This window comes from Spinacia oleracea, chromosome 5 (genome assembly GCF_020520425.1).
Source record: "Spinacia oleracea cultivar Varoflay chromosome 5, BTI_SOV_V1, whole genome shotgun sequence".
Taxonomy (NCBI): Eukaryota; Viridiplantae; Streptophyta; class Magnoliopsida; order Caryophyllales; family Amaranthaceae; genus Spinacia; species Spinacia oleracea.
In genome coordinates, this window is record NC_079491.1 from 70,181 (window position 1) to 96,778 (window position 26,598).

At 34.4% G+C, this 26,598-nt stretch overlaps 6 protein-coding genes and 1 long non-coding RNA gene across 7 annotated transcripts; 4 read left to right on the forward strand and 3 right to left on the reverse strand.

The window, feature by feature from the left end:
• Positions 1-76: 76 nt before the first annotated feature.
• On the reverse strand, positions 77-9,248 carry LOC110775482 (uncharacterized). Its single transcript, XM_021980084.2, has 9 exons — positions 8,946-9,248; positions 2,732-2,904; positions 1,714-1,815; positions 1,538-1,633; positions 1,356-1,427; positions 1,190-1,267; positions 952-1,083; positions 716-874; positions 77-625 (listed from the first exon to the last, which is right to left on the reverse strand). Exons 2-9 carry the CDS (start codon positions 2,900-2,902, stop codon positions 473-475), a joined length of 963 nt encoding a protein of 320 aa, XP_021835776.1. The 5' UTR covers positions 2,903-2,904; positions 8,946-9,248; the 3' UTR covers positions 77-472.
• Positions 4,288-6,694, forward strand: LOC130460785 (protein ALP1-like). Its single transcript, XM_056828332.1, has 4 exons — positions 4,288-4,550; positions 5,108-5,634; positions 5,723-5,948; positions 6,042-6,694. The coding sequence occupies exons 2-4, from the start codon at positions 5,110-5,112 to the stop codon at positions 6,509-6,511; spliced, it is 1,221 nt and encodes a 406-aa protein (XP_056684310.1). The 5' UTR covers positions 4,288-4,550; positions 5,108-5,109; the 3' UTR covers positions 6,512-6,694.
• Positions 4,288-7,991, forward strand: LOC110775486 (uncharacterized). The gene is made up of 3 exons (XM_021980087.2): positions 4,288-4,546; positions 6,732-7,080; positions 7,172-7,991. Exons 2-3 carry the CDS (start codon positions 6,733-6,735, stop codon positions 7,505-7,507), a joined length of 684 nt encoding a protein of 227 aa, XP_021835779.2. The 5' UTR covers positions 4,288-4,546; position 6,732; the 3' UTR covers positions 7,508-7,991.
• A 98-nt stretch (positions 9,249-9,346) lies between the features above and the next one.
• On the reverse strand, positions 9,347-18,522 carry LOC130460787 (uncharacterized). The gene is made up of 9 exons (XM_056828334.1): positions 18,222-18,522; positions 12,002-12,174; positions 10,985-11,086; positions 10,809-10,904; positions 10,627-10,698; positions 10,461-10,538; positions 10,223-10,354; positions 9,987-10,145; positions 9,347-9,896 (listed from the first exon to the last, which is right to left on the reverse strand). The coding sequence occupies exons 2-9, from the start codon at positions 12,170-12,172 to the stop codon at positions 9,744-9,746; spliced, it is 963 nt and encodes a 320-aa protein (XP_056684312.1). The 5' UTR covers positions 12,173-12,174; positions 18,222-18,522; the 3' UTR covers positions 9,347-9,743.
• On the forward strand, positions 13,558-15,970 carry LOC110775481 (protein ALP1-like). The gene is made up of 4 exons (XM_021980083.2): positions 13,558-13,820; positions 14,378-14,910; positions 14,999-15,224; positions 15,318-15,970. Exons 2-4 carry the CDS (start codon positions 14,380-14,382, stop codon positions 15,785-15,787), a joined length of 1,227 nt encoding a protein of 408 aa, XP_021835775.1. The 5' UTR covers positions 13,558-13,820; positions 14,378-14,379; the 3' UTR covers positions 15,788-15,970.
• On the forward strand, positions 16,009-17,093 carry LOC130460748 (uncharacterized). Its single transcript, XM_056828277.1, has 3 exons — positions 16,009-16,356; positions 16,448-16,734; positions 16,784-17,093. Exons 1-3 carry the CDS (start codon positions 16,009-16,011, stop codon positions 17,091-17,093), a joined length of 945 nt encoding a protein of 314 aa, XP_056684255.1.
• A 3,657-nt stretch (positions 18,523-22,179) lies between the features above and the next one.
• Positions 22,180-23,993, reverse strand: LOC130461150 (uncharacterized). Its single transcript, XR_008921533.1, has 3 exons — positions 23,429-23,993; positions 23,101-23,339; positions 22,180-22,587 (listed from the first exon to the last, which is right to left on the reverse strand). It is a non-coding gene; the product is annotated as an uncharacterized lncRNA (long non-coding RNA).
• Positions 23,994-26,598: the final 2,605 nt, after the last annotated feature.

Genomic DNA, 26,598 nt, shown 5'->3' on the forward strand with positions numbered 1-26,598 from the left:
GGCTATACGAAACAAGCCCGGTCCTAACAATTTATGGGTCCTAGGCGAAACAAGAAAAAAAAGCCCTTTATTTCAAAAAATATCTAATGTTAATTATTTCGTTAAATTTTAATTTATTTTCCAATAAAAATATTTCATAATATGTTTAATTACGATAATCAACCAAATATTAGAAGTAAGAAGTACAAATTACAAAAAACAAGCTAAGTAATTATATTTTATTTTTACAATCAATTTACTCTTTACTTTTTTATTTTGGCAACTTCTTTGTGATTCTTATCTAGAAATGTATGTGTCCCATTTTTTATCCAACATCTTGTTTTAATTTTTAGTAAATATTTTTGTATTTTCTTCAATAGGATTATAGGAGGTTATGACTACATTAGTTGATTATACTCTTTAACTTTGATATAATATGCTACATTAATCTATCCATTTCAATTTTGCGGGCGTATAATATATGTATAAACAGTTAGTGAAGCGGACAAATTTTGGGACCCTTTCGGCCTTGCGCTCTAGGCGGTCGCACTCCTCGCCTATGCCCAGGGTCGGGCCTGGGAGGAAGCTGCAGATCCTTGGCCCCTACTTGTGCAAGAAGAAAATGTCTTGCATTCTGAGCATTATCCTGAGGTAAACACATTCAAAGTTATTATAATGATAACATGAGTTAGGTAATCACATTATTCTACACGTGGAAATAATTCCAAGTATTTACCTTTGAGAAGGGCAATTTCACTTTCTTAATCCAACACTCTAAAGCCTTGAGCATAAAAACTCCACAATCATAACTGTTGCTTTGCTTGGGATTATCAACTACAAAAAGAATACTCCATGCGTCCATGTTGATATTGTGATGATGATACAAATGTCGTATCTGCAACAATTCCCATAATGTTTTTGTAATACCAACAAAAAAGGAACAAACAAATGTAAAACAGAGCATCACTGTACCAGCACAGAAACATGCAGTTTGTGACAAACAGCAAGATCATCATGGAGTGAGTCCATGATATATATATGGAGACCTCCAATATATGCGTGAATGGAGAAGAAGTGACCATCATCTAGAACACCTATATGAATCTTAATCACATAAATGAAACCAATTAGTTTCGTCAGAGTTACTAAAGAATTATAAAATTACAAGGCAAATTTGCAGTATAAACAGGTCGGCTAACTCAGCATTTACCTCTAGTACACCATCAGCATAAACGGAATGGCTAAACTCAAAATCAATGCCTATTTTCTCGATGCAGGACTCCCAAATCTGTAATATTTCAGACAAAAACCAAATCAATAAATGGGTGATACAAAAGTAAAGATGGGCCAATAATGGGTGAAAACATTTGTCTTACATGTGGATCTACAATGCACAAACCCTCACAGGTAAGACATTTTTTAAGGACTTTACAGAAAGTACCTGCAACCTGTGTCCATTGGACAAAACAAATTACTAAACTGCTAGATAGCCTCAAGTTTTCTGAAGCCAAATAAAATAAATGATTAAAAAAATGAAAAGAAGTCACCAAAGATATACACGAGTGTCCAATCTTTCCTTTCCACAATAGTTATGTAGATTGTCTGGAATAATCGTTAACCAGCGATCACTTGAAATCATGTAGTTACTGTCATCCTGAAAAGAAAAAAAAATAAAGAGATTAACTGATCAAGTATTCAAAAGGGAAAACAATTCTTGAGGGGCAAATTTTGAACCTGTGTTTGCAAGAAAGGTATATCATTGTAACTAATCGTCTGCCAATCACCTGCCGGTTCACATAGTGATACAATACTCTGAAGTGACCTCTTCTTCCTGTTCTGCAATCAGAAATTAAATGCAATAAAATATTGTGCTTCCGTACATAAATAAGCTAAAGCTACAACGAGACAGATTCTGACACATTTCAGCTTTAGTTGCAAATTTGAAAATGCGAAAGTTCATGGGTTTCGAACTGATCCTCTATCAGTACACCAGTAAATTATCACACACATTATAACTTGTAAAGCCTGAACTGATTATCATCTTATTCTCTAATGTTCCACGATAAGCATTCAACTTATCAAGAACTTGATATGGCTGGTTATCACAAAAACTATTTCAGTGCAGCGTATGATGTAGGACGGCCAAAGCCATCATTCCCCAACCATATGGCTAGAATAGAGTGCCTCAATTTTACTCCACTCTTCGGGTCTACATCAAATTTATAGAAGGCAACCTGTCACTAATAGGAAAGTAATTCCAGTTAATCTTTAACACTCTTTATTTCCCAGCACCACCAAGCAACAGACAACAATCAACGCATAACATACCCTGCCTCCCTCCACTCCTCGAAACCACACAAAAGATGTACTCCGTAATTATTAACGGACACACAAAAGCACAATTAGACACTTCACGGAAGGCAGAAAAATGAAATGATACATAGAAGCACAATTATTAACAAATAGATAATCAGTAATATAGAATTTGTTACCCATATGTTAACTGAACACCAAAAATAGACACAAACAGAAAAACGACACGCCAACCCACCACACACAAAAAAAAAAAAAAAAATACGTTAACACAATAGTAAAATACAATACAAACCCATCAAAATAATCGCAACAATTAATCAGACAATACCCTTTTTTGTTGTTCAACCCCAAAATTCACAAAATCAAACCTTAATCAAACCCAGTTCAGAAATTGAATAAAAAAGAAACCCATGAAATTAACTAAAACTAAACATACCCACAGTAAATCTTTGAACTGCCTTTTAAAATGAGATGCGATCGTTGAAGACATTCTAGGTCGCTGACTGGAGAAATCTGTGTTTTGGGATAATGAACCGAGCAGGATAGACTGCTGCTCCACTGCAAACTCTTTAAATCGTATAAATTCACTCGTCTTCGAATACGACATTCCTATACACACATCAAATAACAGAATATTATCAACATAAACGTGTTTGGGAACCAAGTTAATGCAAAGCACCACTTCCAATCAGTCTCAAGTTAACTATGGAAATCTGAATAAAAGTAAATCCAACCAAATCTATGGAAATATCTTGCTTTCACTTGTTTGGTTTGTTAATATGGAAAACTATGGAAAAAAGAGTATTCCACAACTTTCACTTGTTTGTTTTGGTGGAAATTGAAGTAAGTTAACTTACTACACATTGATAATTTAAGTCCTTTATATTTTATAGAAGTGATTAAAGTATTAAACAAAGTACATCAGAAAACTGCTTTACTCAATGCAAGCCCCTTGCCTGGCGAACATCACTAATGAAAATGAAACTACAGTACATCAGAAAATTATACAGTCCGCTTCCAGCTTTGAATTCATATTAGTTACAGTTTGAAATTCCTACTATGTTAGAGGTATAAATTAGCAATATACTCATATGTTGGCGGGAAATAATTGGAAAAATTAAACAACCAAGAATCATCCAGAGAAAGTATCAAACATCCACATGCATTCCAAAATACTTGTAGAAGTGTATCACAACATTTTGTAATTCAAAATTTCATCTTAAAATATTATAGAAGTGATTAAAGTATTAAACAAAGTACATCAGAAAACTGCTTTACTCATTGCAAGCCCCTTGCCTGGCGAACATCACTAATGAAAATGAAACTACAGTACATCAGAAAATTATACAGTCTGCTTCCAGCTTTGAATTCATATTAGTTACAGTTTGAAATTCCTACTATGTTAAGGGTAAGCTAATTACAGAGTATTGTTTTTTTTAGCTTAAAATCGGGGAGGGCTGCAATATTTGGGCCGGAGATTTAAAGTAATTTCAGTTTTTTTCTACACTTTGCACCAAACACAACATCCACACAACTTTGAAATAATTTAATTGGAGTACTCGGTATTAAAATTGCACATTAGTTTTTGGTAGGGGCCTATTTTTAAGATTAGAACAGGGCCTCCGAAATGTATAAGACGGCCCTGGTAAGAAATACAGAACAGTAGGATTAACACTTGATATTATTTGCACGACATGAGGGAGGTTTACACATGTAGTTGTTTAAAATTTACTAAGAGAAGGCAGCCAGGAGGCTATTGGCTTTGAATATTCAAGTATGTACTCCAAATTCTAAAAACTAATTACAAGGCACCCAAAATTGTCGATATAGAATTTAAAAATCCTAATTACTCAGGGGGCGGATCTAGGGGGTACATTGGTGGTACAATGTACCCCCATTCTTAAAAAAAAATAAGGGGTCGTTTGGTTGGGGCATTTGGAATGGGTTGGAATGGAGTTAGAACCCATTCCATCTATTTTATTGTTTGGTTGGGCTTTTTTGGAATGGAGTCTCAAACCTAGGGGTTTCTATCTCCTCCCCATACCCCTGGAATCCCATACCCACCTCCCCCCAAAGATTCAAAATCCATTCCACCAAAGTTTCTAACCCTAGCTCACAAAAGAGGGAAGAGAAAGAACGGTTCAGCCGCCCACCATTACCGATTCACCGGCGATCTACTCTCAGGCGACCGTCAATCCGGAGACCATCACCGGTGACCGTCATCTTGTCCGGTGGGATAATTCGCGGTTGGGTAGGTAAGTTTTACATTTTTTCCCCCTTTAATTTCGTCATCTGTGTGCCTGTTTTGATAATTCGCGTTTATATGTGTGTATGTTTTGATGATTAGCGTTTATATGTGTGTCTGATGTTATTTAATTTGGCGGCACGTTGTTACTGGGATTGTGATAGCTCATTTGTTTCGTAATTACAGGGATAGCTATCATGAAAATGTGATATTTTATAAGTTATCATTATGTAATATTTTTATACATATATTACAGAGATTGTGTTTGCCCATAAATGGTTGATTGTTGAAAAAGTAATTTGTTAGATTTTAGATTAAAATACTCACAAGTGAAGGCTGTTTGGATTTGTTTACACTGGTTAGGCCAATAATCTGCAAGTGATAATGTATTCCGGAATTGATGTGTTTATGTAACAGTAGCTTAGCTATGAATTAGGACCAAAAAAGGTTTAAAGCTTGCCATAGTAATTTATAAATTCTTGAAACTCAATCTATAGTTTAACATTTACTTTTCGTAATTTTTTTAATAGCTTCAATAACTATCTATTATATGCGTATCATACACAGAAATGGCTCCCTTGCAATTGACTAACATAAGGAGAAGGAAGAAGAAGCAAATAGAGTTACTAATAACAATTATGGTTGTTATTAATGTAATTCCTATTATGTATTATGTGTTGTTTATGATGGGAGTGATACTTCATAAAATTGAAAGGCCTAGATATAGCAAGAGTGAGAAGAAACGTCTTAGGCTAAAGAAATTGAATACATTAATTAAGTATAGTGATGTAATTTGCAAGAGTCGGGTAAATAGAAGAACTTTTGGTGTGATTTGTGAGATGGCAAGAGATATTGGAGGATTGACGGAAAGTCGAAACATGTCAATAGAAGAAATAGTAGCCATGTTTTTGTTCACTTTGGCTCATCATATAAAAAATAGGACAGTGGGAAATATTTTTTTTCGAAGTGGAGAAAGTGTTAGTCGAAACTTTCATCGATGTCTACTTGCTATTCTAAAGTTACATGATCATCTACTTAAAAAGCCGACACCTATAACGGAAGATTGCGAGGATGGGCGGTGGAAATACTTTAAGGTATTATAATGTCTTACTTGTTCATTACTTATAAAATCAACCAAAATATATTTATGTCAAACTTATATATGACTTTGTTATTTTGTAGAATTGTTTAGGAGCCTTAGACGGCACATATGTTAGTGTTCATGTCGCAAATGAGGATAGGCCAAGGTATCGGACAAGGAAAGGTTCTATTGCCATGAATGTACTAGGTGTGTGTAATCCTAATATGGAATTTATATATGTGCAACCTGGTTGGGAAGGATCTGCTCATGATGGTCGTGTCCTTCGAGATGCCATTAGTAGGCCTCATGGTTTAAAAGTTCCTCAAGGTAAATAATATAATAGAACCATGGAGTTTTTATGCAAGTATATTCTATATGAACAAATTAATGACTACCTTTTATTATTTGTCAAATATAAAGGTTCCTATTATTTGGTTGATGCGGGATATACAAATTGTGAGGGTTTCTTAGCGCCATATAGAGGCCATCGATATCACCTGAAAGAGTGGGGAGATCGACTTCCAATTAGCGCTGAAGAGTATTTCAACATGAAACATTCCAAAGCTAGGAATGTAATTGAAAGATGCTTTGGATTATTGAAAGGAAGATGGGGTATTCTAAGATCCCCATCTTTCTTCCCAATACGTACTCAAGGACGTATAGTTCAAGCTTGTGTCCTATTACATAACGTGATTCGAAAGTATATGCCAACCGATTACACTACATATTTTGATTCCGAGAATGAAGAAGAAAGTGATGATGAGGACACTGATGAGGAAATGGAATATATTACTGTTATTGCAACATCCGATGCTTGGACTAATTATCGAAACACTTTAGCACAAACTTTGTTTAATAACTGGAGAGCTAGATGTATTGCAAACACATGAATGTTTATTTATATTTTCAGTTTTTCACAAGATGTTGTTTATTTATCTTTATTTAATGGTGTATTTTTATTAAAAGAATTATTTCTATGTCTTGTTTGTGACACAAGAGCGACATTTTATTGTTTAATTAGGTTGATTGGATCTAATTATATAAATTTTAATTAGCAAATCTAATTATTTAAAGTATTTTGTTTTGCATGTGGATATAAAAACTGTACAGGATGGATATTGGTCAAAGTTCTCAAGGAGGAAGAGGAAAAAATAAACGTTCATGGACAAAAGCTGAAGAAGAAGTTCTAATTAATAGCCTATTGGAAATGACTACAGACCCGTCTTGGAAAGCTGATGGAAGTTTTAAGAGTGGCTTTAAAAATAAGTTGGAAGAGAAATTGAATGATAAATTTCCAGGATGTGGTCTCAAAGTCGTTCCTCACATCGAGTCAAAAATCAAATGGTTTAGGGACAAATACAATGTGCTATCAGAAATGTTTCGTACTTCAGGATTTTCGTGGGATGAAGAGAAAAAATTAATACTATGTGAGAGACAATCTTATGATGATTTTTGTAAGGTAAATAATACTTCTCACCCCTTCTTTCTCACTTTTCGTAAGCCATTAGTTTAAGATAAATAATCTATTTTTTTATATATTTTAATTGCAGCAACATAAAAATGCTCAAGGGTTATGGAATGTTCCATTTCCTTTCTTTGACCAATTAGCAACTATTTATGGATGTGATCGAGCTACAGGGGCTAATTCCGAAACTTTTGTACAAGTTGTGGGTAATCAACAAAATGAGACTATTAACTTGGATAAGGATCAAACTGATGAAGATGATGACATTGAGGATACCGAGTCAGTGAATCAATCAAATCAATCAACTCCAGGTGAACCTTCTTCAAAGAGATCAAAGGAGAAGACTCCAAAAGGAAAACTGAGGAAGAGAAAGTTACCAGAGGTTGTAGATTTAACTTCTTCTTTTAACAATGTCATCTAGCTTATCTGGTTTCATGAGTGACATGAACACTCATATGTCAACTATTGCAAGTGCCTTGTCTACCACACAACAACATGAACAAGTGATCATGGCTCGTGAACAAGAAGTAGAGGAACAAAAGAAGACTTTGATAAATGAGCTCCTAAATGTACCAGGTTTGACTAGATATGAAGCATTATTAGCATCGAAAAAGTTAGCATCTAATCCAAGTGATCTCTCCCTTTTTTACCAAAGCCCAGATGATGAGTGGAAGAAAGATTTTGTCCTCAATCTCATTCATCCTCATATTCGCTCGAATGATAGTGCTTGATATCTTATTAGTTTAGCCGTATTTTTGGTTTGCGAAAAACTTTGAAGGGTTTTGGCATTGATGCCTTGTTAAAGATTTATCATATTTTGGGTGAAGTCACAATATTTTGGTATTTGATGATGATGTAAACATTAACATTTACATTCGAATTTTATTTTGGGATAATTATTTGTGTGGAATGGTAGTTTCCAAAGTTGATGATATATTACTAATTATTTGTCATATTTTAAGTAATATAAAAAATAATATTCAATATATATTTATAAAAAAAAAATTGAATCAGAATCCATTCCAAGAATGAACCAAACAGCATGAGTGGGATATAGAATCCATTCCAGGATCAAACCAAACAGTTTGAGATTGGTATGGGAAATACAATCCATACCTCCCTGGTATGAGACTCCATACCATTCCATTCCAGTTCAGCGAACCAAACGACCCCTAAGAAGCTGTAAATTTAAGAGACCAGTTATAATCAAGAACCGTTCTCTTAGCGTACACTAAATATCCGGTCTCTTATCAGCAGAACCAGACCAAAATTCATCTGACTTCAACTTTTTATCAGCAGACAATTCCACATAACATGTCAAAATTTATCAGCAGACAATTCCACATAACATGTCAACATGACTGAACCAAAATTTATCAGCAGAACCAGACCAAAATTCATCTGACTTCAACTTTTTCGTTGCAGACAATTCCACATAACATGTCAAAACAATCTTGTCTATCATTGCTACTAGCTCTACTCGACATTTTCTTATACAATAGGTATATGCCTGATGCTTCAGTGCTACACAAATTACTTAGAACACAAATATAATAGCAGAGTTTTTTCGACATAATCGTTTACAACCAATTAACTAGTAGTTGATCGGAATAAAATTATAATGAGCAAAGAAAACCACCTAACTAGGAGATACGAACTCGAAACTGTAATGACAAGTAATCTAGCCAAATTTGCAGGTAAATCCGATCAAAGTGGCAAATTCTCGAAAAATCAAAAAAAGTTCGTCATGATATTCACAAAAAACTCTATAATCTCACACAAATAAAATTGGAGTGACATATTCTCACAGAAATTAAATTGAAGAGGAAAAAAACGACCATTAAAGACAGATTAAATACCTGATAATACTCGAATCTTTAATTCGGAGGAAAAAAACCTAATTAACTTGCATCCGGAATACTTGATAAAGCTCGATTTTGATTCAAATAGTCTCTTATTTGCAGCTTTATTAGACTAATTAAATTTGATAAGCTCTCGATTTTGTTGAGGAATTTCATGGAACCCTGCGAATTTCATTGATTTTGAGCTTCATCGCCAATTTGTCGCCTTTGTTTGATGGAGCGAAAGTAACGAACCTAAGGAGGAGAGAAAATAAGAGTGCTGTAGGTTTTAATTGGGGAAATGTGGGAAATGTGGAAGTCTTAATCAATATATACCATTTAAAGGCTATACGAAACAAGCCCGGTCCTAACAATTTATGGGTCCTAGGCGAAACAAGAAAAAAAAGCCCTTTATTTCAAAAAATATCTAATGTTAATTATTTCGTTAAATTTTAATTTATTTTCCAATAAAAATATTTCATAATATGTTTAATTACGATAATCAACCAAATATTAGAAGTAAGAAGTACAAATTACAAAAAACAAGCTAAGTAATTATATTTTATTTTTACAATCAATTTACTCTTTACTTTTTTATTTTGGCAACTTCTTTGTGATTCTTATCTAGAAATGTATGTGTCCCATTTTTTATCCAACATCTTGTTTTAATTTTTAGTAAATATTTTTGTATTTTCTTCAATAGGATTATAGGAGGTTATGACTACATTAGTTGATTATACTCTTTAACTTTGATATAATATGCTACATTAATCTATCCATTTCAATTTTGCGGGCGTATAATATATGTATAAACAGTTAGTGAAGCGGACAAATTTTGGGACCCTTTCGGCCTTGCGCTCTAGGCGGTCGCACTCCTCGCCTATGCCCAGGGTCGGGCCTGGGAGGAAGCTGCAGATCCTTGGCCCCTACTTGTGCAAGAAGAAAATGTCTTGCATTCTGAGCATTATCCTGAGGTAAACACATTCAAAGTTATTATAATGATAACATGAGTTAGGTAATCACATTATTCTACACGTGGAAATAATTCCAAGTATTTACCTTTGAGAAGGGCAATTTCACTTTCTTAATCCAACACTCTAAAGCCTTGAGCATAAAAACTCCACAATCATAACTGTTGCTTTGCTTGGGATTATCAACTACAAAAAGAATACTCCATGCGTCCATGTTGATATTGTGATGATGATACAAATGTCGTATCTGCAACAATTCCCATAATGTTTTTGTAATACCAACAAAAAAGGAACAAACAAATGTAAAACAGAGCATCACTGTACCAGCACAGAAACATGCAGTTTGTGACAAACAGCAAGATCATCATGGAGTGAGTCCATGATATATATATGGAGACCTCCAATATATGCGTGAATGGAGAAGAAGTGACCATCATCTAGAACACCTATATGAATCTTAATCACATAAATGAAACCAATTAGTTTCGTCAGAGTTACTAAAGAATTATAAAATTACAAGGCAAATTTGCAGTATAAACAGGTCGGCTAACTCAGCATTTACCTCTAGTACACCATCAGCATAAACGGAATGGCTAAACTCAAAATCAATGCCTATTTTCTCGATGCAGGACTCCCAAATCTGTAATATTTCAGACAAAAACCAAATCAATAAATGGGTGATACAAAAGTAAAGATGGGCCAATAATGGGTGAAAACATTTGTCTTACATGTGGATCTACAATGCACAAACCCTCACAGGTAAGACATTTTTTAAGGACTTTACAGAAAGTACCTGCAACCTGTGTCCATTGGACAAAACAAATTACTAAACTGCTAGATAGCCTCAAGTTTTCTGAAGCCAAATAAAATAAATGATTAAAAAAATGAAAAGAAGTCACCAAAGATATACACGAGTGTCCAATCTTTCCTTTCCACAATAGTTATGTAGATTGTCTGGAATAATCGTTAACCAGCGATCACTTGAAATCATGTAGTTACTGTCATCCTGAAAAGAAAAAAAAATAAAGAGATTAACTGATCAAGTATTCAAAAGGGAAAACAATTCTTGAGGGGCAAATTTTGAACCTGTGTTTGCAAGAAAGGTATATCATTGTAACTAATCGTCTGCCAATCACCTGCCGGTTCACATAGTGATACAATACTCTGAAGTGACCTCTTCTTCCTGTTCTGCAATCAGAAATTAAATGCAATAAAATATTGTGCTTCCGTACATAAATAAGCTAAAGCTACAACGAGACAGATTCTGACACATTTCAGCTTTAGTTGCAAATTTGAAAATGCGAAAGTTCATGGGTTTCGAACTGATCCTCTATCAGTACACCAGTAAATTATCACACACATTATAACTTGTAAAGCCTGAACTGATTATCATCTTATTCTCTAATGTTCCACGATAAGCATTCAACTTATCAAGAACTTGATATGGCTGGTTATCACAAAAACTATTTCAGTGCAGCGTATGATGTAGGACGGCCAAAGCCATCATTCCCCAACCATATGGCTAGAATAGAGTGCCTCAATTTTACTCCACTCTTCGGGTCTACATCAAATTTATAGAAGGCAACCTGTCACTAATAGGAAAGTAATTCCAGTTAATCTTTAACACTCTTTATTTCCCAGCACCACCAAGCAACAGACAACAATCAACGCATAACATACCCTGCCTCCCTCCACTCCTCGAAACCACACAAAAGATGTACTCCGTAATTATTAACGGACACACAAAAGCACAATTAGACACTTCACGGAAGGCAGAAAAATGAAATGATACATAGAAGCACAATTATTAACAAATAGATAATCAGTAATATAGAATTTGTTACCCATATGTTAACTGAACACCAAAAATAGACACAAACAGAAAAACGACACGCCAACCCACCACACACAAAAAAAAAAAAAAAATACGTTAACACAATAGTAAAATACAATACAAACCCATCAAAATAATCGCAACAATTAATCAGACAATACCCTTTTTTGTTGTTCAACCCCAAAATTCACAAAATCAAACCTTAATCAAACCCAGTTCAGAAATTGAATAAAAAAGAAACCCATGAAATTAACTAAAACTAAACATACCCACAGTAAATCTTTGAACTGCCTTTTAAAATGAGATGCGATCGTTGAAGACATTCTAGGTCGCTGACTGGAGAAATCTGTGTTTTGGGATAATGAACCGAGCAGGATAGACTGCTGCTCCACTGCAAACTCTTTAAATCGTATAAATTCACTCGTCTTCGAATACGACATTCCTATACACACATCAAATAACAGAATATTATCAACATAAACGTGTTTGGGAACCAAGTTAATGCAAAGCACCACTTCCAATCAGTCTCAAGTTAACTATGGAAATCTGAATAAAAGTAAATCCAACCAAATCTATGGAAATATCTTGCTTTCACTTGTTTGGTTTGTTAATATGGAAAACTATGGAAAAAAGAGTATTCCACAACTTTCACTTGTTTGTTTTGGTGGAAATTGAAGTAAGTTAACTTACTACACATTGATAATTTAAGTCCTTTATATTTTATAGAAGTGATTAAAGTATTAAACAAAGTACATCAGAAAACTGCTTTACTCAATGCAAGCCCCTTGCCTGGCGAACATCACTAATGAAAATGAAACTACAGTACATCAGAAAATTATACAGTCTGCTTCCAGCTTTGAATTCATATTAGTTACAGTTTGAAATTCCTACTATGTTAGAGGTATAAATTAGCAATATACTCATATGTTGGCGGGAAATAATTGGAAAAATTAAACAACCAAGAATCATCCAGAGAAAGTATCAAACATCCACATGCATTCCAAAATACTTGTAGAAGTGTATCACAACATTTTGTAATTCAAAATTTCATCTTAAAATATTATAGAAGTGATTAAAGTATTAAACAAAGTACATCAGAAAACTGCTTTACTCATTGCAAGCCCCTTGCCTGGCGAACATCACTAATGAAAATGAAACTACAGTACATCAGAAAATTATACAGTCTGCTTCCAGCTTTGAATTCATATTAGTTACAGTTTGAAATTCCTACTATGTTAAGGGTAAGCTAATTACAGAGTATTGTTTTTTTTAGCTTAAAATCGGGGAGGGCTGCAATATTTGGGCCGGAGATTTAAAGTAATTTCAGTTTTTTTCTACACTTTGCACCAAACACAACATCCACACAACTTTGAAATAATTTAATTGGAGTACTCGGTATTAAAATTGCACATTAGTTTTTGGTAGGGGCCTATTTTTAAGATTAGAACAGGGCCTCCGAAATGTATAAGACGGCCCTGGTAAGAAATACAGAACAGTAGGATTAACACTTGATATTATTTGCACGACATGAGGGAGGTTTACACATGTAGTTGTTTAAAATTTACTAAGAGAAGGCAGCCAGGAGGCTATTGGCTTTGAATATTCAAGTATGTACTCCAAATTCTAAAAACTAATTACAAGGCACCCAAAATTGTCGATATAGAATTTAAAAATCCTAATTACTCAGGGGGCGGATCTAGGGGGTACATTGGTGGTACAATGTACCCCCATTCTTAAAAAAAAATAAGGGGTCGTTTGGTTGGGGCATTTGGAATGGGTTGGAATGGAGTTAGAACCCATTCCATCTATTTTATTGTTTGGTTGGGCTTTTTTGGAATGGAGTCTCAAACCTAGGGGTTTCTATCTCCTCCCCATACCCCTGGAATCCCATACCCACCTCCCCCCAAAGATTCAAAATCCATTCCACCAAAGTTTCTAACCCTAGCTCACAAAAGAGGGAAGAGAAAGAACGGTTCAGCCGCCCACCATTACCGATTCACCGGCGATCTACTCTCAGGCGACCGTCAATCCGGAGACCATCACCGGTGACCGTCATCTTGTCCGGTGGGATAATTCGCGGTTGGGTAGGTAAGTTTTACATTTTTTCCCCCTTTAATTTCGTCATCTGTGTGCCTGTTTTGATAATTCGCGTTTATATGTGTGTATGTTTTGATGATTAGCGTTTATATGTGTGTCTGATGTTATTTAATTTGGCGGCACGTTGTTACTGGGATTGTGATAGCTCATTTGTTTCGTAATTACAGGGATAGCTATCATGAAAATGTGATATTTTATAAGTTATCATTATGTAATATTTTTATACATATATTACAGAGATTGTGTTTGCCCATAAATGGTTGATTGTTGAAAAAGTAATTTGTTAGATTTTAGATTAAAATACTCACAAGTGAAGGCTGTTTGGATTTGTTTACACTGGTTAGGCCAATAATCTGCAAGTGATAATGTATTCCGGAATTGATGTGTTTATGTAACAGTAGCTTAGCTATGAATTAGGACCAAAAAAGGTTTAAAGCTTGCCATAGTAATTTATAAATTCTTGAAACTCAATCTATAGTTTAACATTTACTTTTCGTAATTTTTTTAATAGCTTCAATAACTATCTATTATATGCGTATCATACACAGAAATGGCTCCCTTGCAATTGACTAACATAAGGAGAAGGAAGAAGAAGCAAATAGAGTTACTAATAACAATTATGGTTGTTATTAATGTAATTCCTATTATGTATTATGTGTTGTTTATGATGGGAGTGATACTTCATAAAATTGAAAGGCCTAGATATAGCAAGAGTGAGAAGAAACGTCTTAGGCTAAAGAAATTGAATACATTAATTAAGTATAGTGATGTAATTTGCAAGAGTGAACTTCGGGTAAATAGAAGAACTTTTGGTGTGATTTGTGAGATGGCAAGAGATATTGGAGGATTGACGGAAAGTCGAAACATGTCAATAGAAGAAATAGTAGCCATGTTTTTGTTCACTTTGGCTCATCATATAAAAAATAGGACAGTGGGAAATATTTTTTTTCGAAGTGGAGAAAGTGTTAGTCGAAACTTTCATCGATGTCTACTTGCTATTCTAAAGTTACATGATCATCTACTTAAAAAGCCGACACCTATAACGGAAGATTGCGAGGATGGGCGGTGGAAATACTTTAAGGTATTATAATGTCTTACTTGTTCATTACTTATAAAATCAACCAAAATATATTTATGTCAAACTTATATATGACTTTGTTATTTTGTAGAATTGTTTAGGAGCCTTAGACGGCACATATGTTAGTGTTCATGTCGCAAATGAGGATAGGCCAAGGTATCGGACAAGGAAAGGTTCTATTGCCATGAATGTACTAGGTGTGTGTAATCCTAATATGGAATTTATATATGTGCAACCTGGTTGGGAAGGATCTGCTCATGATGGTCGTGTCCTTCGAGATGCCATTAGTAGGCCTCATGGTTTAAAAGTTCCTCAAGGTAAATAATATAATAGAACCATGGAGTTTTTATGCAAGTATATTCTATATGAACAAATTAATGACTACCTTTTATTATTTGTCAAATATAAAGGTTCCTATTATTTGGTTGATGCGGGATATACAAATTGTGAGGGTTTCTTAGCGCCATATAGAGGCCATCGATATCACCTGAAAGAGTGGGGAGATCGACTTCCAATTAGCGCTGAAGAGTATTTCAACATGAAACATTCCAAAGCTAGGAATGTAATTGAAAGATGCTTTGGATTATTGAAAGGAAGATGGGGTATTCTAAGATCCCCATCTTTCTTCCCAATACGTACTCAAGGACGTATAGTTCAAGCTTGTGTCCTATTACATAACGTGATTCGAAAGTATATGCCAACCGATTACACTACATATTTTGATTCCGAGAATGAAGAAGAAAGTGATGATGAGGACACTGATGAGGAAATGGAATATATTACTGTTATTGCAACATCCGATGCTTGGACTAATTATCGAAACACTTTAGCACAAACTTTGTTTAATAACTGGAGAGCTAGATGTATTGCAAACACATGAATGTTTATTTATATTTTCAGTTTTTCACAAGATGTTGTTTATTTATCTTTATTTAATGGTGTATTTTTATTAAAAGAATTATTTCTATGTCTTGTTTGTGACACAAGAGCGACATTTTATTGTTTAATTAGGTTGATTGGATCTAATTATATAAATTTTAATTAGCAAATCTAATTATTTAAAGTATTTTGTTTTGCATGTGGATATAAAAACTGTACAGGATGGATATTGGTCAAAGTTCTCAAGGAGGAAGAGGAAAAAATAAACGTTCATGGACAAAAGCTGAAGAAGAAGTTCTAATTAATAGCCTATTGGAAATGACTACAGACCCGTCTTGGAAAGCTGATGGAAGTTTTAAGAGTGGCTTTAAAAATAAGTTGGAAGAGAAATTGAATGATAAATTTCCAGGATGTGGTCTCAAAGTCGTTCCTCACATCGAGTCAAAAATCAAATGGTTTAGGGACAAATACAATGTGCTATCAGAAATGTTTCGTACTTCAGGATTTTCGTGGGATGAAGAGAAAAAATTAATACTATGTGAGAGACAATCTTATGATGATTTTTGTAAGGTAAATAATACTTCTCACCCCTTCTTTCTCACTTTTCGTAAGCCATTAGTTTAAGATAAATAATCTATTTTTTTATATATTTTAATTGCAGCAACATAAAAATGCTCAAGGGTTATGGAATGTTCCATTTCCTTTCTTTGACCAATTAGCAACTATTTATGGATGTGATCGAGCTACAGGGGCTAATTCTGAAACTTTTGTACAAGTTGTGGGTAATCAACAAAATGAGACTATTAACTTGGATAAGGATCAAACTGATGAAGATGATGACATTGAGGATACCGAGTCAGTGAATCAATCAAATCAATCAACTCCAGGTGAACCTTCTTCAAAGAGATCAAAGGAGAAGACTCCAAAAGGAAAACTGAGGAAGAGAAAGTTACCAGAGGTTGTAGATTTAACTTCTTCTTTTAACAATGTCATCTAGCTTATCTGGTTTCATGAGTGACATGAACACTCATATGTCAACTATTGCAAGTGCCTTGTCTACCACACAACAACATGAACAAGTGATCATGGCTCGTGAACAAGAAGTAGAGGAACAAAAGAAGACTTTGATAAATGAGCTCCTAAATGTACCAGGTTTGACTAGATATGAAGCATTATTAGCATCGAAAAAGTTAGCATCTAATCCAAGTGATCTCTCCCTTTTTTACCAAAGCCCAGATGATGAGTGGAAGAAAGATTTTGTCCTCAATCTCATTCATCCTCATATTCGCTCGAATGATAGTGCTTGATATCTTATTAGTTTAGCCGTATTTTTGGTTTGCGAAAAACTTTGAAGGGTTTTGGCATTGATGCCTTGTTAAAGATTTATCATATTTTGGGTGAAGTCACAATATTTTGGTATTTGATGATGATGTAAACATTAACATTTACATTCGAATTTTATTTTGGGATAATTATTTGTGTGGAATGGTAGTTTCCAAAGTTGATGATATATTACTAATTATTTGTCATATTTTAAGTAATATAAAAAATAATATTCAATATATATTTATAAAAAAAAAATTGAATCAGAATCCATTCCAAGAATGAACCAAACAGCATGAGTGGGATATAGAATCCATTCCAGGATCAAACCAAACAGTTTGAGATTGGTATGGGAAATACAATCCATACCTCCCTGGTATGAGACTCCATACCATTCCATTCCAGTTCAGCGAACCAAACGACCCCTAAGAAGCTGTAAATTTAAGAGACCAGTTATAATCAAGAACCGTTCTCTTAGCGTACACTAAATATCCGGTCTCTTATCAGCAGAACCAGACCAAAATTCATCTGACTTCAACTTTTTATCAGCAGACAATTCCACATAACATGTCAAAATTTATCAGCAGACAATTCCACATAACATGTCAACATGACTGAACCAAAATTTATCAGCAGAACCAGACCAAAATTCATCTGACTTCAACTTTTTCGTTGCAGACAATTCCACATAACATGTCAAAACAATCTTGTCTATCATTGCTACTAGCTCTACTCGACATTTTCTTATACAATAGGTATATGCCTGATGCTTCAGTGCTACACAAATTACTTAGAACACAAATATAATAGCAGAGTTTTTTCGACATAATCGTTTACAACCAATTAACTAGTAGTTGATCGGAATAAAATTATAATGAGCAAAGAAAACCACCTAACTAGGAGATACGAACTCGAAACTGTAATGACAAGTAATCTAGCCAAATTTGCAGGTAAATCCGATCAAAGTGGCAAATTCTCGAAAAATCAAAAAAAGTTCGTCATGATATTCACAAAAAACTCTATAATCTCACACAAATAAAATTGGAGTGACATATTCTCACAGAAATTAAATTGAAGAGGAAAAAAACGACCATTAAAGACAGATTAAATACCTGATAATACTCGAATCTTTAATTCGGAGGAAAAAAACCTAATTAACTTGCATCCGGAATACTTGATAAAGCTCGATTTTGATTCAAATAGTCTCTTATTTGCAGCTTTATTAGACTAATTAAATTTGATAAGCTCTCGATTTTGTTGAGGAATTTCATGGAACCCTGCGAATTTCATTGATTTTGAGCTTCATCGCCAATTTGTCGCCTTTGTTTGATGGAGCGAAAGTAACGAACCTAAGGAGGAGAGAAAATAAGAGTGCTGTAGGTTTTAATTGGGGAAATGTGGGAAATGTGGAAGTCTTAATCAATATATACCATTTAAAGGCTATACTAACAATATAATACTCCGTAATACTAGTGGGGTAAAAGCATGAGTAAAGAAAAGGAAAAACCCTTATTCTTGTGAGCGCCAAACAAAAACTTACAGAGAATGAGAAAATTTTCATTTTCCGCCATAAATCAACCACAAAAATTTGAGCGCCTAACCAAATTGGTGAATTTGAACTCCATAACCAAAAAGTTTCAACAAAAATCAAAATCGTTCCACAAATTCTTATTTATAAAAGGTACACAATAAATAATGTACACCGGAGTAAAGTTAACTCAAAATGTTTAAAAGTTAAGCTTATATATGTAAAAGTTATCTTATTTTTTAGTGACAAATTTTTTCATTTCAGTAAAAACATATTTCTTCAAAACCACTAATAATGTATAAAATTAATCATTTAATCATTTCTATCAACTTTTTTTACTAATATAAAAGTTAATCAAAAATAGGTTAAAGTTATGAAAATATGGGTAAAAATTATTTTGGTGTACAATAAATTTATTGTACACCTTGTGCGCGCAAGACATTTTGAAACCTTTCATACCTCTCCCCTCCTTTGTTTTCTCTCTTCAGAACCAGAAGAAGCGTCTCTCTTTCTCTTTATTTCATACTAGAATATGCTCGTTCATAAGCACGGGATATATAAATGTAGCATATAAAATACTGATATATAATCAATTTTAAATTGATAATAATTACAAATAAATCCTCCTAAAGCAATATTAATAGATAATTATCCTTATTAATAGACTATTGTACAAATATTATATGATTTTAAATGTAAGAAAATACTCCCTTCATTCCTAAATGATCTTCCTATTTGGTATTTGGGGGGAAATAAGAAAATGGAATCTTGTAATGATTGGGTGTAAGAGAAAATAATAAATAAATGAAGAAAAGTAATAAAGAAATGAAGGAGAGAGAAGATATTTTTATTAAAGTAATAAAAAATCATAAAAGTGAGTTTGGATGGGTGAATAGGGAAATATGAATAAATTAAATAAGGTATGGTGGGGAAATTTATGGTAAAAAGTCATGTCCAAAAATAGAAACGGGAAAATCAAATAGGAACGACATTTATAGAAATAGGAAGATAAAAAAGGAATGGAGGGAGTAGTAACTTAAGAATAGCAAATAGTACACCATTGTATTTACAGTAAAATCTACGGAACATGACATTAAGTATCGATTTCTTTCAAATGTTTTAATATGGTATGTTCAAAAGCATATAACCAATCATTTAATTATTTCTTGGATGTCTCATATCTCAATCATATCTTATGAGTTTATAAAAAATGTTGACCTTATACGATTTCAAAAAGTTTCAATAGACAATAAGGGGTGTAAAACTATGATCAAAATATATATTTTCAGATAAGGAAAAGTACTCCTCGTCAAAAAACCTATTTTCTTCTCCGCCAACTGCTCCAACTATTGTTCAAATACTTCTCAAATGACGATCGTCAAATACGAAAAATTATACGAAGTATTTGATATTGATTAAAAAAAAGTCCTCACGTGACAAATAGAACACATAAAGAGACTGCAGAGTATTTCATTTTTGCCTATAATTACGAATCAGTATAACAATATACTACGGAGTATTTGAAATCATGATAAAGATAGAATAAAACAACATCTAAGATCTTCGTATAATTTAAACCTGTGGAAGCGAAGCCAACAAAAAAATGGCAGTACCATATAGTCAAACATTTTGAAAATGTCTGGAATTGAACAAAGTTTGTTAAAAAAAATTATACTCCGTAGTAATACTCTTGTAAGGGTTTTGGAAGAACATATATTTCATAATTATCTATTAATAAGAGTAATGATCTAGAATGTAGTATCTATTCTCCTAAATACTCAACGGGTACACCGCGCGTTAATACATGTCGTCTTATTCATTCTACAAACCGGCATCGCCATCATACACGCCTGCTTCACCATCATACATGCCTGCTAATAAGATTGAGTTTTGATGAATACAGTTAGATCATCATTGTTAAGTAGCTAATGTATATGAATAGGGTAAGATAAGGGAAGAAGAAGGAGAGCAAAGAGTATCTCAGGGATTAGAGGAAGGTTAGGCTGAAGAAAGGGAGGTGGGAGAAACTATGCTCAGTAACAATGGAGAAATGACAGTGGGAGTTTATTTTTGTTTTATTTTTGTTGTGATACTCCATAGCACTATAGCAATTTACAGGGAGGTTATTGTAACACCCTAATAATTCCTTGATTTTATAAAACCATTTTCTAACTTAAAATAAAGGAATTACTAAAGTATTACCGCCACCGTGATAACGGTTAAGGCTAGTACCAGAATTACGCAGCGGAATTAAATGTCAACTAACTTTTAAAAACATAATAAATGAAGTATTGAGGCCTCCTACAATTTGGAACCGTGACGGCCCAAAAACCAAAGTATAAATAGTTCAAACATTTAAAACATAATTAAAGTATTATTAAATAGTTCGAAATACGAAAACATGCAACTCTCACGATCATCCCAAGCCACATGATTCCGATCTATCAACCTGCTATTTTATTCTACTCCCCATCAATGCAAGTGCAAATGATAGATCATCATAGGGTCATTAAGGCAATGTAACACCCCGACAATTCCCTTTTTCTAAAACAACCCTTTTATAAATATAACTATAGAGAATTATCAAGGCATTATCGCCCGTGTGAAAACGTACGGCTTATTCAGAATTTTGCAGCGGAAAACATAAAACTAACTTTTAGGTTCATAAATAATCGATTACATACTAAGTCCAAAACCAATTAACGGAAATAAGGAAATACGAATAGTACGACAACTTCCAAATATAAGTTAACAACCCAAATCACTTAATAAAACAAATATAACTACGAGCTCTCTAATCCCGATCCCAATGATGCATCATCTTCAAACCTGTAGATGGGCAACGCTTATTGATCCTTAGAGACTGCTCACCAAAGTTGGGTCATCACAGGATCAATAAGGCATAGCCATGATCAACATGCACAAGCAAAAGCACGTAATCAGCAAAGCTGAGTACTACATACTGAATCAATAATAATCCTAACATGATTCTATTAAACGAACAACCCTAACATGATACTAATGAACACAAACAAGGGCAGACAAAACATGATAGTTTGACGACCATACTTGACCAGACTAGACTAGGCTAGACTTTTAGCAATAATATTATTTTAGTTGAAATAGACAATGGACCGAGTTGACCATCCAGAAGTCTTCACTAAGGAAGACGAGGTACGGGCGCGACTCCGTAACCTCAGTGACCTGCGATATCGAGGAACGTTTAAATAAAAATAGGACACGGTGATCAATCCGGTCCCAGAAAAGGCCATGGGCTACCACCATGAACCCCAACTCCTGTTTGTCCGTCACTTCAGACGTGCACAGTCTAAAGCTATTGCTATTCAGTTTCACTTTACATGATTTACAAATTGAGATTCCGTTATGACTCAACCATTACATAAGACAGACAATTCACATTTGTTCACAACTGTTTTTATCTTGGAATTAAGTAAGTGATCATAAAAGCATCAATCAAGACTCATTCCAACTTAACCAACCTTTCCTTTAACCATGAGCAACCCTGTATATGGGCATAAAGTTTCAACTTACTAAACAAGGTCCTCCGCCCTTATAAAGTAGTGAAAAGATAGAAAGGGAACAACAACCAATTGATCCAACCCAATCATATAGAATAATCTAGTGTTCCCAACCAACATGTTTGTATCAAACATCCATACTAACATGTTACAGTTCTTATAGTGCAAAATAAGTTCAATAAGTTTGTCCAACAGTATTAAACATGCACATTCAATATAACCCAGTTCGTCCATAATATCAACATCACCAAGTTCAACAATAATATCAACATAACCAAGTTCAACAACAAGATTCAACATGGTTTCATCAATTAGCACACATTCCAAGCACACAGGTATGTACGTACCTTGCATAAACAACTAATAGGCCACTTTAACACTTTCAAAAGTCGCCTAAAGAGAATTCTCCGCCTAAAACAACCAACAAGGATTCCCAATCAATTTCTAATCATTCACAACTATAATAAAGCATTCTAAATACATCCTAAACATATTTAGAACCTTCCCCAATATCCAAACTTGAATGTTTGATTTCCTAACATCATAATTATTAAATTACTGATTGAAATTCGTTGAAAACTCTTCGCAAACATCATACTTTAAATTTTCAGCAATATAACTAATTTCAAACTACTCCCAAAACTTTGAAATCATAAAAACAATAACTTTAATAATTTATAATCATTCTACCATGATTTCAAAACTATTAAACCTTTAAAACCTTAAAATTTCATGCTTTAAATAATTAAAATTCAAATTCCAATTCAATTACATAATCTGAAAATTAATAATTTGATTATGCAAAACATATAATCTGAAATTCATAATTAAATTATAAAACTATAAAATTTAATTCAAGAAAACATAAATTAAATTAATTAAACATAATTAAAACATTAAATTAGCTTAGGGTTAGGAGTAAACCAAAAAGTGAAGGGAGGAAGAGCTGACGGCGGTTGGTGCAGCAGCACGGCGATGCCACAGTGGCAGCGCGGCGATGGGTGGTGGCGCAGCAGGGTGACCGAAGGTGGCTGGTGGTGCAAGCAGGAGGAAACGCACGCAGAGGAGAAAGAAAAGGAGGAGTGTTGATGCTTCGCGAAGGAGAAGGGAAGGGGCCAACGACCGGTGCTGGTTGGTTGGCGGCAGCGACGGGGTGCAGGTGGCTGTCGCAACAAATGAACACAAGCATTAAGGAGGAGAGAACGAAAGGGAGAAGGAAAACCGAAGGAGAAAAGGAGGAAGAAGAAGTTACCGGCGAGGAAGGTTGCACGCGACGGAGGAGGAGCGTCTGAGGTGGTTGGCCGGCGGCGTGAGGGACAACAGCAAGGAGGGCGGCGGTGGCTGAAGCAGAGAGAGAGTTTGCTTGCTTTTCACGTGAATTGGAGGAGAGGAGAGAAGAGGGTTTTTGGCTTTCTTGATTTTACGTGAAGTTGAATTATGGGTTGATAATATGGGTTTTCTTGTTTTGGGCTTTGTCAATTTGGGCTAGGATTAGAATTGAGTTTGTTTGAATCCAAAACCAGTTAATATTGTTTTCCAAATTCAATCGAACGTGTTTTCGCAATTCAAATTCTTTTCAACATAAAATTCTAAAATTATTTTTTTGATTTCATAAATCGTTGAAATATTTAGAACGTATAAAAATAAATTACGTTAAATATATATTTATTACTAAACTTCATAAATTCTATTTAATTATAAATAATATACGTTAAAATATATTTAATAAAATTTATAAATTTACGGGGGATTACAATCTACCCCTCTTAAAAGAAGTTTCGTCCCGAAACTTGACACGAAATTTCCCGCATTTTTCCCAAAAGCTTTTAACTTATTCTTACTAGAGAAGTACTTGTGCCACCGATGTGCACTCTTTTGCCAACTCAAAGCTATTTGTGTTACTCATGAACACCTTTTCTTATGCGGAGAATCTATTTGCTTTGCATTAACTTGTAAAATTTGCTAAAATAAGCAATAAAATGCATAAAAATTCCATAAAATAGGTAAAAAGCGTGAATTTCTATCGCATTCTACCCCCTTAAAGAAAACGAGTTACGCCCTCGTAACTCACCCCAGGGAATGACTTTGGATATTTCTACTTCAACGAATCATGCCCCCAAAGCTATATTTCCACTAAAATCATAGCAAGTGGGATTTCTACACTTCTTTCCACACAATGCCTCAACAGGTTCCATCTTAAAGCTCGCATAGTAACTATTGTTGCAAGAAATTCAATCACTCTAGTTGGTCTTCCCAATTACCCTTAAAGTCAATAACACAGGATCTCAACATATATTCCGTTAGTAATCTCAGTCTGTCTATCGGTTGCAGGGTGGAAAGAAATACTCATTTCAATGTCGTTCCCAAGATTCACTGGACCTTTTTGTCAAACTTTCGGACTTTTATGGTCGGTAAGGATCTTACATGTTTCCCCAGAAAAGTAATGTCTCCAAATCTTCAAAGCGGACACAATAAAGTTAGCTCTAGGTCATGGGTAGGGTAATTAGTTTCATAAGGTTTCAATTGACGCGACAACAGTTAAATCTAGAAAGCTTCCTCACATTTCTCAGTTCACTTGAATTTCGATTCCTTTTTCAACAAGTTGGTCATTGGTTTGCTTTCTTCCAAAAGTCCTTCACAGCCTCCTACAATGGTCATATAGGCTTAGAAAACTTCAAGTATCGGACACGTTCTTTGGAGTAGGTCACTCACTCACAGCTTGAATCTTAGCAGGATCTACAGAAACTCCTTTTGTTCAACTTTTCCTTTTTACCGAACCTCATTATGCTTTTCATGGGTGTATAACTTTTGGGCTTAACTCTTAGCTCTTGCACCAATTCATGTATTTCTTTTCATCTTTTCCAGACAACAAATGATTTCTAACGATCCTGGACCACTGGAATCTTCTCTTAAATTTATTTCCTTACGTAACATAGTTCTCAATCAATTTAGTCCTTCACTTTTCCGTCGGTGTAACTTATACACATATGACTTCAAGATTTGTATACTTTATTTAATAAAACTAGATTCTTTCTAAGCGTCTCCAAGTAATTCTCAAGTGTTTGTCATGCTCTTTTTCATTCCTTGAACAAATCGGGATATCATCAATAACATAATAACGAACTTAATTCGGAATTCGTGGAAAATCTTATCCATCAAATCCATAATTATGGCAGGTGCATTGGTTAACCCAAAAGACATTACTCTAAACCCATAATGACAATAACGAGTCCTAATGAGGTCTTATAGGCCCTTATCAGCTATCCTCAATTGGTGATACTTCAAACACAATCAGTCTTCAAGAACACACTCGCCCAATTCGATTGACCCAATATGTCATCTATCCTAGGCAAAGGATACTTGTTCTTGATGGTGTTTAGCTCCCTAAAATCGATGCATAATTCCATACTCTTATCTTTTCCTTAACAAACACACAGGAGCTCCCCACGGTGAAGCACTAGGCCTAATACACCCCTTAACGAAACAACTCTTGCAACTGTGTCATAATTAGCTCATTTCAGGAGGTGTTATTCTATATGGTGCTCTAGATATATGCGTCATTCTAGGAACTAAGTCTATATGGGACTCAACGGCTCTTAGCAAGTGGCATACCTGCAATCTCACTAGGAAACACATCCATGAATTCATTCACAATTGGAACATCCTCGATCTTCATTCCGACTTCTTAACTCACATCTAGCTCACACAACCGAAAAAGATAGTTCACAAGGCAAGTTCTTAAACAATTTGGTACACCTTATGGTTACAGCAGTAGGAATACTAACGGGTAAATCAATCACCTCAAAATCTACTAACTTCGAACTCTTAATAAGAGATGACGAAGCAAAAGAATAAGCTTTCCCTGAATCAAATAACTTTCTAACTAGCACGGAGTTAATAGAAAAGTAATAGAAACTAAGTCAACAGGTCGTTCACCTTCATTTCGACTTATCACAGACAGTTTACCCGGGGCCTTGTTATGGTTGTTATTCTAATTAGCAGACTTATGGAGGTTTCCTTGGCTGTCTTGCGACCCTATAGGCTTCGAACTCTAATTTCTTGACTGGTTAAATCCCGACTTCACCCGGTTACCAATCTCATTACCATTTTGTTCCTTTTTCCTGCTTAGTAAAGCACTCATACTTCCTATGCCCCTTTTTCTGACAATAGTTGCAGGTCACTAATTCTCCTTTGCAGTTCTTGCCAGGGTGATTGTTATTGCACATCTTACAGTGATACACTCTTTCAGGTTGGTTCCTATTGTTGTTCCCCTGATTGTTCCTTCCTTGAAAATTTTCATTTCCATTCCCATTCCTATTCTCATTCATATTCCTCTTGAAATTCCCTTGGTTTTTCCAGCATTAAACTCTTTTCTTTTCTCCCCAACAACATTTTTCTTGTCCATTCTGGACTACAGGCCAT

Bases quoted from the DNA above. Each gene is read 5' to 3' on its own strand.
- LOC130460748 (XM_056828277.1), top strand. From the start codon at position 16,009: ATGGATATTGGTCAAAGTTCTCAAGGAGGAAGAGGAAAAAATAAACGT. The intron at 16,357-16,447 runs GTAAATAATACT...TTTTAATTGCAG, and splicing joins CTTATGATGATTTTTGTAAG to CAACATAAAAATGCTCAAGG. The intron at 16,735-16,783 runs GTTACCAGAGGT...AATGTCATCTAG, and splicing joins GGAAAACTGAGGAAGAGAAA to CTTATCTGGTTTCATGAGTG.
- LOC110775481 (XM_021980083.2), top strand. From the start codon at position 14,380: ATGGCTCCCTTGCAATTGACTAACATAAGGAGAAGGAAGAAGAAGCAA. The intron at 14,911-14,998 runs GTATTATAATGT...GTTATTTTGTAG, and splicing joins GGCGGTGGAAATACTTTAAG to AATTGTTTAGGAGCCTTAGA. The intron at 15,225-15,317 runs GTAAATAATATA...TCAAATATAAAG, and splicing joins TGGTTTAAAAGTTCCTCAAG to GTTCCTATTATTTGGTTGAT.
- LOC110775482 (XM_021980084.2), bottom strand. From the start codon at position 2,902: ATGTCGTATTCGAAGACGAGTGAATTTATACGATTTAAAGAGTTTGCA. The intron at 1,816-2,731 runs GTATGTTTAGTT...TTCTGATTGCAG, and splicing joins AGTTCAAAGATTTACTGTGG to AACAGGAAGAAGAGGTCACT. The intron at 1,634-1,713 runs GTTCAAAATTTG...TTTTCTTTTCAG, and splicing joins TACCTTTCTTGCAAACACAG to GATGACAGTAACTACATGAT.
- LOC110775486 (XM_021980087.2), top strand. From the start codon at position 6,733: ATGGATATTGGTCAAAGTTCTCAAGGAGGAAGAGGAAAAAATAAACGT. The intron at 7,081-7,171 runs GTAAATAATACT...TTTTAATTGCAG, and splicing joins CTTATGATGATTTTTGTAAG to CAACATAAAAATGCTCAAGG.
- LOC130460787 (XM_056828334.1), bottom strand. From the start codon at position 12,172: ATGTCGTATTCGAAGACGAGTGAATTTATACGATTTAAAGAGTTTGCA. The intron at 10,699-10,808 runs GTATATCTTTGG...CAATGGACACAG, and splicing joins AGGAAAGATTGGACACTCGT to GTTGCAGGTACTTTCTGTAA. The intron at 10,539-10,626 runs GTAAGACAAATG...GAAATATTACAG, and splicing joins TGTGCATTGTAGATCCACAT to ATTTGGGAGTCCTGCATCGA.
- LOC130460785 (XM_056828332.1), top strand. From the start codon at position 5,110: ATGGCTCCCTTGCAATTGACTAACATAAGGAGAAGGAAGAAGAAGCAA. The intron at 5,635-5,722 runs GTATTATAATGT...GTTATTTTGTAG, and splicing joins GGCGGTGGAAATACTTTAAG to AATTGTTTAGGAGCCTTAGA. The intron at 5,949-6,041 runs GTAAATAATATA...TCAAATATAAAG, and splicing joins TGGTTTAAAAGTTCCTCAAG to GTTCCTATTATTTGGTTGAT.